This window comes from Bombina bombina, chromosome 1, assembly GCF_027579735.1.
Source record: "Bombina bombina isolate aBomBom1 chromosome 1, aBomBom1.pri, whole genome shotgun sequence".
NCBI lineage: Eukaryota > Metazoa > Chordata > Amphibia > Anura > Bombinatoridae > Bombina > Bombina bombina.
The window spans coordinates 590,478,473-590,493,764 of NC_069499.1; the positions used below are offsets into that span (position 1 = coordinate 590,478,473).

At 40.5% G+C, this 15,292-nt stretch overlaps 1 protein-coding gene across 3 annotated transcripts in view; it reads right to left on the reverse strand.

Moving 5' to 3' along the window:
- Positions 1–15,292, reverse strand: part of LOC128645687 (UDP-glucuronosyltransferase 1A1) — a 111,678-nt gene that overhangs the window by 25,707 nt on the left and 70,679 nt on the right. Inside the window, exon 1 of one of the 3 annotated variants that reach the window (XM_053698875.1) lies at positions 1,782–2,685. The exons of the other annotated variants lie outside the window; for them this stretch is intronic. Within the exon in view, the coding sequence (XP_053554850.1) occupies positions 1,782–2,648 (867 nt within the window). The 5' untranslated portion in view covers positions 2,649–2,685. Of the gene's footprint in view, positions 1–1,781; positions 2,686–15,292 lie in introns of those variants that run through there. 3 annotated transcript variants of the gene reach the window in all.

The following is a 15,292-nucleotide window of genomic DNA, read 5'->3' on the forward strand; positions in this document are numbered from 1 at the left end:
ACATTTACACTTTTCTGGGATTACCCACAGTAGTAGAGGACTGTTTTGAGTAAGTTTACTTAGTCTCCTCTATTGTGGCAAGCCAGACAGCGTTTCTCAGATTGCTGTCTGTTTCATCAGGCTGATGAAACAGACAGCAGTCTGAAAAACGCGTTGCTTGTTCTTTTAATATCTAGTGTCATGAGACACTGAGATTTTTATTTTATTAATAAAATTTGGTTTTATGTAAACCTCTTTGTGAGAGTCTGAGCTCTGTCAGTCCGGCAAGACGTTGGAGAAACCAGTTTCCTTGCAGTGTCAGTGAGCTGGGACACTGTGAGATCCCAGTCTGTTTGATTTAGCACAATTGGGTGCTGCTCCACTTGTGAGTACCTTTTTGATTACCTAACAAATCTCTTTCACCAACTGTATTACACTAGGAGGCGCCTTTGTCTTTTTGTGATTTTGTTCACAGAGAAAACTTGCTCTTAATTACACTTTCAGCACATTTGTCCATCCCTAGCCAAAGGACAGATGTTAATTAGTTTTTGCACTAATTTATATACAGGTAGGTTATGAGTTTTGCGTTACGGCTTTTAACGCTGAAAAAATAGCAATTTCAATGTAATGGCAGTAACGCACTATTACGAGTCGTGTCGGTATTGCTATACCGCAAGCATTTTAGCCTGTAATGCAACGTCCATTCCGCACTCAAAAAAATGCGCCGGGGGCATCTTTTATCTTCATCCCGGCGGTGCAGCGAAGACATCCAGCGCAGAGCGTGCTCTTCATATGGTCCCCGCCGTACACTGAAGCTTTAATTCAAGGTAGCCTTTTTAAAATGGCGTACCTTGCATTCCTATTGGCTGATTTGATTCTTCAAATTCAAATCAGTCAATAGGATGAGAGCTACTGAAATCCTATTGGCTGGTTCACATGCACGTGCATCATGGCTTGGCTAGTAGTGATGACATATATGATTGTTGTTATTATGGCCACCTGTTTGAGACCACTAGTTAGCCCCACACAGTTTGCATTTTTTGTATCACGTATGCGGGTGGGCGGTACATTTTGTAATAGCATATAAATTGTATATGGAACATTTGTCTGTAAATTGAATTTCTGAAGAAGGGGAACAAATCCCTGATACATCAAAATAAATTGTCACTTTATATAAAAGTCCTGTTAGTGCAAGAGGATTTTTCTTAATACAATTGCAACTGATTCTTGTACCCTGGTGACCTTTTAAAGTGGACTGATAGCCACACATGACTTTTATCCATAAATATATTTATTTACCAATATATAATACCTTGTCTGAATTTTGTATTATATACTTTATATATTTTATGCAAGTTTGATTTGACCCCATTTGTTTTAACACCTGAGTAAATGTGGTAGTATCTAGTTTGATATCAACCCTCTGTAAAAATCTTGCATTTGGTAAACACACAGGCATGAACACACGCATCCTCTCTAAAAAGCATACGTTTGTAGAGTTCCTAACTTTCCCATAATTTGCAGGATTGCACCGAAATGTCACCATACTGGCACTGCCAATTATCCTGCCCTAAGTCATGTGGACCACCACAAAACCACACCGATCCTGCAAGTACCAATATGTTAGTATGGAATAATATGGGAGAAACTGCATTTATTACACACATATAAGAGATATACATATGTATCTAGTCATATGTATATAAATGTACAAGCACACAGGCAACATGAACCCAGTAGCTTATGTACCTGCTGCAACCTACCTTATACCAATTAGATTCAAACATGCAAACAGTACCTACCTCAGTCAGGGGCTTTCTATTGACACAGTTAATGCCTCCTATAAAAATCATATTGGGCATCACAGGCTTAGGGTATTCAAAAGTAAAGTCGTATCTTAGGAGCCAGATGGAAGCCCGACTAAAAAGATCTATGGCCGTTACTTCCCTTTTCAAAAAATCCGTTGCCAGGCTGGCATAGGAGGAGTAGAACAATCTTCCAAGGACATGTTCAGTTAAATACACCAACAGGTTCTTCACCCTCTGACTGAAAGTCATGTGGTCTGAGTATGTGGTGAATATTCTGGGCACATAAGAAGGAGGACTGGGTGATAAACAGGCCTCCTGGTCAATCCCAAACAAAGCCCCACGCATGAAAAACACAGATGGTATAGAGAGGTGTTCAGCCACTATTTCTCCACATGGGAGGACCGGATCATTTAGAACAGCATGAAAATTTCTCTGTTCTAGATCTTTGATGAGGGTAGCATTGTTCAGAAGGTTTTTGCAGGCTTCCAGCAAAGAGCCAGTCATGTTACTTATTCTCCGATGCATGTGCATCATCCTCTGTAAAAATGGATTATCTTTAAATACTTCTTTACTCATGCTCTTCATATGATCTTCTAAGAAGTTTTTGCCATAGGGTGTAGAAAAAGATCTCACTGTGTAATTTGTTAAACCCTTTAGAAATAAGTTGGTTTCAGGGATAACCATAAAAATTTGGTGACCTTTATGAGATAATTTTTCTACTAAACTCTGCATGCTTAGCCAGTGGCTACCATCTTGTGGGAATACCAAAAGCCTTCCACCTTCAGTCACATTAAACAGAACCACCATGAGAAAAATTGCTCTGATTGGAAAGCAGGAGAGTGATTTATCCCGAACAGCCATGTCCGCATCCAAATTACAGACTGAAAAAGACTTTGCACTGGCTGACCTGCTCTTTAATAAATAAACTTAATAAACATACTCACTGCTGTTGGGGAGGTCAAAGTATGCAGTACATAGTTCTTACTGTTTGCTTTGCTGTGATCCCAGAACTTGTTCAAACAAACCTTAAAGACCCTTTAGAGTGAGTTTGCAAAAAAAGCACAGCTCAGCAGTCACATGGTTTTAATTTAGCTTTATTATAAACAGACTGAATCTGTGCAAGAAGGGAGTTACCTAATAACATTCTAAATAATGGTGCTGATCTTATATGTTACATATTTAATCTTATTACAGTCAATACATTTTGTGCCAGCTCTGAGAATTAGAAAATCTACGATTGTCAGAGCTAAATGGCATTATAGGGTGGGGGCGAAATAAATAAAGTACATTGCAAAGTTATTTTATTATGCATAAATGTAAGAGTCAATGTATTAGCAGTTTAAATTATACATTTGCATATTAGAGAACATATATACACAGTATGCATCAGGGCTGGACTGGGACCAAAAATAGGGCTGACATTTTAAGGCAGGCTAACCAATCTGTTATTTGACCATACACCAAAAATGACAAGTATAATATACTGATATAATTGGAACAAGACGCCAATCAAGGTACATGCCCTCATAGCATATGTGTGTATGCCGCTGAAAAACTGTAATAACTTTTACTAGAAGTGTTTTGTTAATTGAAGAATATTGTACAAATGCTTCTATTTCAAAATTAAATGTACCCATGCATGTTTCAGTTTTGACCTTTATATGTATACAGATATACATATTCACACACACATACACAACATACAGATATGTCTACACACACAATATACAGATATACATATTCACACACACATACACAACATACAGATATGTCTACACACACAATATACAGATATACATATTCACACACACATACACAACATACAGATATGTCTACACACACAATATACAGATATACGTGTACAGTATACACAAACACAGCATACAGATATACATGTACACAGATATTACGTAACAATGATATACATGTACACAATACACACACTACATAACAAAGATATACATGTACACAATACACACACTACATAACAAAGATATGCATGTACACAATACACACACTACATAACAAAGATATACATGTACACAATACACACACTACTTAACAAAGATATACATGTACACAATACACACACTACATAACAAAGATATACATGTACACAATACACACACTACATAACAAAGATATACATGTACACAATACACACACTACTTAACAAAGATATACATGTACACAATACACACACTACATAACAAAGATATACATGTACACAATACACACACTACATAACAAAGATATACATGTACACAATACACACACTACTTAACAAAGATATACATGTACACAATACACACACTACATAACAAAGATATACATGTACACAATACACACACTACATAACAAAGATATGCATGTACACAATACACACACTACATAACAAAGATATACATGTACACAATACACACACTACTTAACAAAGATATACATGTACACAATACACACACTACATAACAAAGATATACATGTACACAATACACACACTACTTAACAAAGATATACATATACACAATACACACACTACATAACAAAGATATACATGTACACAATACACACACTACATAACAAAGATATGCATGTACACAATACACACACTACATAACAAAGATATGCATGTACACAATACACACACTACATAACAAAGATATGCATGTACACAATACACACACTACATAACAAAGATATGCATGTACACAATACACACAATACATAACAAAGATATACATGTACACAATACACACACTACATAACAAAGATATGCATGTACACAATACACACAATACATAACAAAGATATACATGTACACAATACACACACTACATAACAAAGATATGCATGTACACAATACACACACTACATAACAAAGATATACACGTACACAATACACACACTACATAACAAAGATATACATGTACACAATACACACACTACATAACAAAGATATGCATGTACACAATACACAAACTACATAACAAAGATATGCATGTACACAATACACACACTACATAACAAAGATATGCATGTACACAATACACACACTACATAACAAAGATATGCATGTACACAACACACACACTACATAACAAAGATATACATGTACACAATACACACACTACATAACAAAGATATACATGTACACAATACACACACTACATAACAAAGATATACATGTACACAATACACACACTACATAACAAAGATATGCATGTACACAATACACACACTACATAACAAAGATATACATGTACACAATACACACACTACATAGCAAAGATATACATGTACACAATACACACACTACATAACAAAGATATACATGTACACAATACACACACTACATAACAAAGATATACATGTACACAATACACACACTACATAACAAAGATATACATGTACACAATACACACACTACATAACAAAGATATACATGTACACATACAATATACAGCAGACAGATATACTTGTGCACACACACTACATAACATACAGATATACATGTACATGCACACAGCATACAGATTTCCTTGTACACACACACACTACATAACATACAGCTATACGTGTACACACAGCATACAGATTTCCTTTTAGTCACACTACATAACATACAGATATACATGCACACACACACTACATAACATACAGATATACATGCACACACACACTACATAACATACAGATATACATGTACACACACACTACATAACATACAGATATACGTGTACACACACAGCATACAGATTTCCTTGTACTCACACTGCATAACATACAGATATACATGTACACACACACAGCATACAGATATACGTACACACCCCCTATATAACATAAAGATAAACATGTACACACACACTACATAACATACAGATATAAATGTACACACACACACACTACATAACATACAGATATAAATGTACACACACACACACACACACTACATAACATACAGATATACGTACACACACACACACTACATAACATACAGATATACGTACACACACACACACACACTACATAACATACAGATATACGTACACACACACACACACACACACACTACATAACATACAGATATACGTACACACAATCACATTACATAACATACAGATATTCGTACACACACACACACACTACATAACATACAGATATACGTACACACACACACACTACATAACATACAGATATACGTACACACACACACACACACTACATAACATACAGATATACGTACACACACACACACACACACACACTACATAACATACAGATATACGTACACACAATCACATTACATAACATACAGATATTCGTACACACACACACACACTACATAACATACAGATATACGTACACACACACTACATAACATACAGATATACGTACACACACACACACTACATAACATACAGATATACATGTACACATACACTACATAATATACAGATATAAATGTACACACACTACATAACATACAGAGATACGTACACACACACACACACACACACACTACATAACATACAGATATACGTACACACACACACATTACATAACATACAGATATACATGTACACATACACTACATAATATACAGATATAAATGTACACACACACTACATAACATACAGATATACATGTACACACACAGCATACAGATATACGTACACACACCCTACATAACATACAGATATAAATGTACACACACACTACATAACATACAGATATATGAACACACACACACACACACTACATAATATAAAGATATAAATGTACACACACAAACTACATAACATACAGATATATGTACACACACACACACACACTACATAACATACAGATATACATATACACACACACACACACTACATAACATACAGATATACGTACACACACACTACATAACATACAGATATACGTACACACACACACACACTACATAACATACAGATATACATGTACACATACACTACATTATATACAGATATAAATGTACACACACTACATAACATACAGATATAAATGTACACACACAGACACACTACATAACATACAGATATAAATGTACACACACACTACATAACATACAGATATAAATGTACACACACACACACTACATAACATACAGATATAAATATGCACACCACACACACTACATAACATACAGATATAAATGTACACACACACACACACTACATAACATACAGATATAAATGTACACACACACACACACTACATAACATACAGATATACGTACACACACACACTACATAACATACAGATATACGTACACACACCCTACATAACATAAAGATAAACATGTACACACACACTACATAACATACAGATATAAATGTACACACACACACACTACATAACTTACATATATATACGTACACACACACACACACTACAAAATATACAGATATACGTACACACACACACACACACACTACATAACATACAGATATACGTACACACACACACACTACATAATATACAGATATACGTACACACACTACATAACATACACATATACATGTACACACTTTAGGCATGACACAGGCACAGTACAGGACCTAATAAACAGAGGTTCCTGGATTAATACATGTGTAGCCACCATTCAGTAGCTAGCTCACACTAGTGCACTCTGCTCCTGTGTCTATCTAGGTATGCTTTTAAAAAAGGATACCGAGAGAAGGAAGCAAAATAGATAATATAAGTAAATTGGACCTATTTTTAAATGCTCTATCTGAATCATGAAAGTTCAATGTGGACTTTACTGTCCCTATAAGTTTTCTACATATAAAAGGAGACAAAAATAATAAGTTTAGTTATATTTTATAAACTATTGTGGGTTTAAAAATATAACAAGAATACATTATGTATTTTGTAATATAAAATGTAACAATTTATTGTGTTTTGTAAAAATTATTTTAATAGAGATTGTTTAAAAAATAATTCCTCTGATCTAATATATGTATAATATGCTGTGCTCCTATGGATTATGAATTAAGTTTGGAAATTTGAACGAGTGGTATAGTAATGAAATGTCTGCTTACTTACTGAGCAGTATTACTTTTCTGATCTCAAAAGACATAGCACAAATCATAGTTGTGTTCCAGTATAAAAGTTATGTATGTGTATTTTGTTTAACTTTTTATCCATGGGAAAGTGTATAATGGTTACAATTTATTTTTGAAATACTGAATGTGTATTAGGGAGCTTGGTATTTATTTACCATCACCTTTTTTAATCCAAATATATATCCCGTCATGGATCAACAAATGTGTTAAACATTTTAGAAAAGTATAGGAATACTCACCTGGGTCAGACGCTTTTTTTTTACACAGTTAATACCTCCAATGAATACCATGTTGGGCATTATTGGTCTTGGAAAGTCCTGAACAAAGTCATTTCTTATCAGCCAGATAGATCCATGACTAAGGATCTCCTGCAAAGTAACTTCCCTCTGGAGAAACTCTGAGGCTAGCTGCTGGTAGGGAAAGTAAACAGAATTGCACAGTAATGGCAAAGATAGCTCAAATAAAATATTCTTTATCCGCTGGAAGAAGGTCATATGGTCAGTCATTGCTGTTATTAGCCTTGGCACATAGGATAGAGGTGCTGGGCACTGTGATGCCTTCAGGTCTAATTCACATGGTATTGCACGCAGAAAGAAAACAGATGGGAGAGAGAGGTGCTCTGCAAGGATCTGACCACAGGGCCACATGGAATCTGTAAAAACAGCGTCAAAGCTATTCTGCTCCAAGGATTGCAAAAGTTCTTTATTTTTTAGCAGGTGAATGCAGGTGTCCAGCAACACAGTTGCTGACTTCATCAAATTCTTGCGAATCTTGTAGAATTTCAGCACAAAGGAGTCTGGAGTGAAAATATCTCTGGCAAAAGACTTGAAGTTGTTGCGTAACTCTTCCTCTGTGTGTGGCACAGGGTAAAATATCATGTCATACTCATGGGAGCTGTTAAGGAGCAGGCTGCTATCGGGTGCCAACACAACCATATGGTGCCCTCTGTAATGCAAAGCATCTACCACTGTGCGCATACTGAGCCAGTGACTGCCATCCATTGGCACAACCAGGAGCTTGCCCCCCTCAACATGTATAGGCAGATTAAAAGGATTCCATATCAAGACAACTGCAGCAAGGAACAGAGAGACGCACTTGGAAGCCATTACCCAGCTCAGCAGAATAAACTAAATCTGGCAAGCACTGTTAGACTTTGGATCATAGTATGGTAATAAAAAATGTTATTTATTAGTAGCACTAAGCAGCATCATTAAAGGGACAGTCTACTTCAGAATTGTTATTGTTTAAAAAGATAGATAATTCCTTTATTACCTATTCCCCAGTTTTGCATAACCAACACCGTTATATTAATACACTTTTTACATCTGTGATTACCTGGTTTCTAAGCCACTGCAGACTTCCCCCTTATCTTAGTTCTTTTGACAGACAGACATTTTAGCCAATTAGTGTTGACTCTTAAATAACTCAATGGGAGTGAGCACAATGTGATCTATATGGCACACATGAACTAGCAGAGTCTAACTCTCAATAACAGTGAACATGCACTGACATAAGAGGCAATTCAACAGCTTAGAAATTAGCATATGAGCCTACCCAGGTGTAGTGTTCCACAAAGAATACCAAGAGAGCAATGCAAATTTGATGATAAAAGTAAATTAGAAAGTTGTTGCCCTTTCTGAATCATGAAAGTTTAATTTTGACTAGACTGTCCTTTTAAAGTGTAAATATTGAGCAATTACTAGTGTTAACAGTCATCCATAGATTTACTCCGCTAAACAGTTCCTGCTTCCTCCCTGCCGACTGCAGCTATGTAGCTGGCAAGTGACCACAGCCTGTAGCCGCCCCTGATGCCTGACAGCACCAGTATTCAGGGTCCCACCCTGTGGCAGACTCCAGCTACCCAGACTGGGTAGCTCTGCCTGAGGGTCCTTCCTCTGCCTGGAACAGGCTGCTATGTAGCCCAGGAAAGTGATTCTAGCAGGAGCCCACCTAAATGACTAGACAGACTAGCATTCAGGTGAAATAAGAACTGACTTTATTGGGACAAACACACATCTTTTATACATACAACTCATCTTGATAAAACAGGAGACAATGCCACAGTTTTCCCGCCATTCCCGCCCCTCCAGACAGGCTGGCACCGGCCATAGCAGCCATGGTCTTACAGATTCCCAGTACCCAGGGGTGGCGGTTTTTGGGGTGATCCTGTGGGATCTACAGAGCTCTCGATCCCCAGAATCTACAGTGCAAAAAGCGACGTGATCCGTGGCTGGGGACCGGAGTTATGCTGGCTTAAAACATCCACTGGAAGTCCAGGGAGAAAAGGGGTTATTGGGGGAACTGGAACCCCGGGTTCCCAAGGGAGCTCCTTTCCGGCAATCACCCCACCTCTGGGCCACGCTGAGAGGCAGCAAACCCCAGAAGAGCGGAGCTGTGGGACAAAGGGCCACTGGAGCGACCTGGGTCAAAGGGCACCGGTAATTCTGGAGGATGTGGCCGACCGGTAGTTCCAGGGGCCAGGCCGGCCAAAGGGGAAAGTGGCAGTCAGCAACCAGCTCTTCAAAGACGACATTCAATAAACAACAAACAGGAACAGAAGGTCTGCTGAATCGCGGTTGCTCTTAGGAGCCCAAAACCGCAGAGAGACAGCAGGGATGAAGTTGTAGAGGGTAGGGGTTTAACCCTTACAGCCCAGTATCTGTAACATCTCCCCCCCTCCAGTTTGGCAGACCCAGCTAGACCCTTAACGGGTCGGCCTGGGGCTGTCCGACGGTGGCCCTCCACTTCTTGGGAGAGGTTATCCTATCTCTCCTGAGCTTGAGGCATCCTGGGGGGTTCCTGCTGGCGTTTATACCCTGCACCCTGGGTGCAGGGATAGTCACATAAGGCAAAGTCCCAAACAAGTATGCTAAGGCCGGCTCCCAAACAATTGCTGTCCCACAAGTTCCATGGCCACACTGCCTCTCTCTGTGACACTCGGTTTAGTACCAGCTGACCCACCCCAGACCAGAGGGGGAGGTTGCTCCTTGGTGGGGCAGGCAAAGCTCGGGTGCCCAAACATGTGGCACCAACTGTATACGTTTTTCTCCTCCTTGTCTAATGCAATGCCTGCCCCTGGTGAGAAATACTCCGGGACAAGAAAAGGGTAGAGACCCTGCCAAGCTACTGAGGGGAGAGACCGTCTGTCTCTTCTCCCGAGAAGGAGATCTACCGCTGGGGAGGGAGGTTTGCTACCTCCACTCCATGGGAAACTGTGCTGCCGCTGGAGAGAGATTTTGATACCCGTCTCTCCCTGCAAGGGCTTCTCTGTGAGGGGAGGGAGGACAACTACCTCCGCTCCCGAAGGATGGATCTGCCGCTGGGGAGAGAAACCGACTGTCTCCTCTCCCAGGAAGGGGTTCTGTTTACGGGGAGGACGACTACCTCCGCTCCCAGGGGATCGCTCTTCCACTGGAGAGAGAGACCGACTGTCTCCTCTCCCTACTCCTGGCTCTGCCGCTTGGGAGAGAGACCGAATGTCTCCTCTCCCAGGAAGGGGTTCTGTTTACAGGTAACCGACTGTCTCCTCTCCCAGGAAGGGGTTCTGTTTATGGGGAGGGAGGTCAACTACCTCCGCTCCCAGGGGATGACTTTGCCGCTGGGGAGAGAGACTGACTGTCTCCTCTCCCTGCTCCTGGCTCTGCCGCTGGGGGGAGAGACCGACTGTCTCCTCTCCCAGGAAGGGGTTCTGTTTACGGGGAGGGAGGATGACTACCTCCACTCCCAGAGGATGGCTCTGCCGCTAGGGAGAGAGACCGACTGTCTCCTCTCCCTGTACCTGGCTCTGCAGCTGGGGAGAGAGACCGACTGTCTCCTCTCCCAGGAAGGGGTTCTGTGTAAGGGGAGGGAGGATGCCTACCTCCTCTCCCTGGTTTCCTGGAGCTGTTACAGGTGCTGGGCAGATGCCGGCAGCTCTCCGCCCTGTTGCCAGCACTTCTGCTGGGGTGGCCCCCTTGTCCAAGACCATAAACTCAGAGCCAGACTGCTGATCGGGATCCAGCAGCCCTGGTTCCCTTTTTCTTTGTGACCACTCCTCCATGGCCGAGCTCCATGAATCCCAGAGGGCTGCACCCCAAATCTGTATACCCTTGGCGCGCTGCATAACGAGATCTAGCAGCCTCTTGTATTCCTTGACCAGTGCCTCTTCCTGGTCAATTATAAAATCCCAGATCGTCTAGCAGCCAAGTTTCCTCCAAGAGATCCAGCAGTTCCTCTTGGAGCCCAGAGACATCCTCCAGACCCTGGTCTGTCTCGCTCCCAAACTGTGGGTCCTCTGTCCTTTTTGCAAACAGTAATCCAGGGCCGCCGAAGCCAAAGCCCTCTGTGGGGGAGCCATCCTCCACCCACATCTCTTGCTAGACAAGTCTATATAAAACTGATAGCCATTCTTTCTTTGGCTGTTTTCCCAGAAAAGGCAATCTCAAGGTCCACCGAACCCAGAACCTCTGGTCAGTCGTGGGGAGGACCTTTCCATCATCCCGCTCCTGTTGAAGAGCCTCCCCCCAGAGGTCTCGGAGGGCAAGGTTCCTCCATCCCAGAACGTCCTGTTCCGAACAAGGATCATTTGTTCCGGTCAGCATCTATTGTACTCTCCCTAGGAACTCTTCCTCCATATTTACCAGCTACTGTGGTGCTTCTCCTCTGTCAGCAGGAACCTTGTAAAAGAAGCAGATCCCACCGCTGCCAGCCAGTGTGACGGATAACCCAGCTACCCCGACTGGGTAGCTCCGCCAAACGGGCCCTGCTTCCTCCTTGCCGACTGCAGCTATGTACCTGGCAAGTGACCACAGCCTGTAGCTGCCCCTGATGCCCAACAGCACCAGTAGCTTTGCCTGAGGGTCCTTCCTCTGCCTGGAACAGGCTGCTATGTAGCCCAGGAAAGTGATTCTAGCAGGAGCCCACCTAAATGACTAGACAGACTAGCATTCAGGTGAAATAAGAACTGACTTTATTGGGACAAACACACATCTTTTATACATACAACTCATCTTGATAAAACAGGAGACAATGCCAGTTTTCCCTCCATTCCCGCCCTCCAGACAGGCTGGTACCGGCCATAGCAGCCATGGTCTTACAGATTCCCAGTACCCAGGGGTGCCGGTTTTCGGGGTGATCCCGGGGCATCGGCAGTACTTCCAGGGTGTCATTTTAAAGCTCTCGGTCCCCAGAATCTACAGTCCAAAAAGCGACGTGATCCATGGCTGGGGACCGGGGTTATGCTGGTTTAAAACATCCACCTGGAAGTCCAGGGAGAATAGGGATTATAGGGGGAACCGGAACCCCCGGTTCCCAAGGGAGCTCCCTTCCGGCAATCACCCCACCTCTGGGCCACCCTGAGAGACAGCAAACCCCAGAAGAGCGGAGCTCTGGGACAAAGGGCCACTGGAGCGACCTGGGTCAAAGGGCACCGGTAATCCTGAAGGATGTGGCCGACCGGTAGTTCCAGGGGCCCGGCCGGCTGAAGGGGAAAGTGTCAGTCAGCGACCAGCTCTTCCAAGACGACATTCAATACACAACAAACAGGAACCGAAGGTCTGGGGAATTGTGGTTGCTCTGAGGAGCCCAAAACTGCCGAGAGACAGCAGGGATGAGGTTGTAGAGGGTAGGGGTTTAACCCTTGCAGCCCGGTATCCATGACAGGGATTATATGGGGATTGGAGCTACAACATGGAGTTAGTATGTTACTAGTGTTCACAAAAGATGTGTATTTATTCTCAACCTGAAAAAAATGATTAAAATTTCCCTGTTCATTCAAAAGCAATAAACAAACAGCCCTTAACAGAAAAAAAAACAATGAACAAATGCATGTGTCACTAGCTACTAAATTAACTTTATTTAAATTGAGCGGCTGTCCAGATACTCATCTATAGCCCTGAAGATGTTCCCCATTTAACACAACAGACACATGGATTTTTGTTAACAAACAAATTCCCAATGACCAATTGTCAGGGTGCCAGGAATCAGACTGAGACGAGAAGTGCAAAAATAATCACACCTTTATTAATAGCAAAAAATAATAAAAAGTCCACAAGTCAAATAACAAACCAGGAGTCAAAACCAGAGCTGGTAGTCAGATGAGCTGAACACAGTATATTTGAATAGAACTTTTCAGCACTTACAGGCTTAATGTTGCACGCCACCTAAGGACCACTGCCTAGGTCCCAAGTTCACAAATCAAAGAAGAAGCAGGCAGGTGACAGCAAATATTATTACAATTTATTGAGGAGGTAAAAAAGGCAAAGTTTCGGGATTAGTCTCCCTTATTAATGCCATACCTGATATAAACCATCAAATGACTTATATACATGTATACCACTAGGTGGCGCTCAAGTGTAATTAACCCTTTCTTATCCTACACATTAACTTATTCATTAATTTAACTCACACTTATACATTTCTTATTATGTATACATAGCAACAGAATAACTAATCTATAATTAATTACATTTCTAATTTCTTAACCATCATTCACTTTATCATAGAACAACAATAATAGATTGCATTTTTCATCTCAACAATATTTATCATAAAAATACAGTAAGATCCCAGTCCTTATTTAACCCTTTGGGTTCTAGACACTCTAATTCATATATCCAATATGCTTCTTTCTGTTTTAACAGAACTTCTCTATCCCCTCCTCTACGTGGAATGTCTACTTTATCAATTATTTAAAGAAATACAGCGCATTATTAGAAAGCATTGGAATATTTTGTCTGATTGTAACCCATCTGTGATAGAATTTCAGAGCCCCCCTATGTCTGCCTTTAAAAGGAGTACTAACATTCAAAATAAACTGGTTAGAGCTGATATTGGCCCTAGTATTAAAAGTAGACCTATTTATATTACTACAAAAAATACTGGTTGCTATCCCTGTTTAGGGTGTTCATGTTGTAGCAACATGAGTAAAGGGTCAATTTTCTATCACCCTCATACTGGCAAAAAGTATAGTATAAAAGGTTATTTTACATGTTTAACTACTTTTATAATATATATGATCAAATGTTCATGTGGGGGGGTCTACATAGGGGAGTCTACCAGGTCCTCTAAGGAAAGAATAATTGAGCATAAGAGCAACATTAGGACCGGTAATGTAAATTGTAAAAGCCCCTCTAGCTGCCCATTTTATAAAAGCTAACCACTCTATAAGTCAATTGAAATTTCAAATAATTGATAAAGTAGTAGACATTCCACGTAGAGGAGGGGATAGAGAAGTTCTGTTAAAACAGAAAGAAGCATATTGGATATATGAATTAGAGTGTCTAGAACCCAAGGGGTTAAATAAGGACTGGGATCTTACTGTATTTTTATGATAAATATTGTTGAGATGAAAAATGCAATCTATTGTTGTTGTTCTATGATAAAGTGAATGATGGTTAAGAAATTAGAAATTTAATTAATTATAGATTAGTT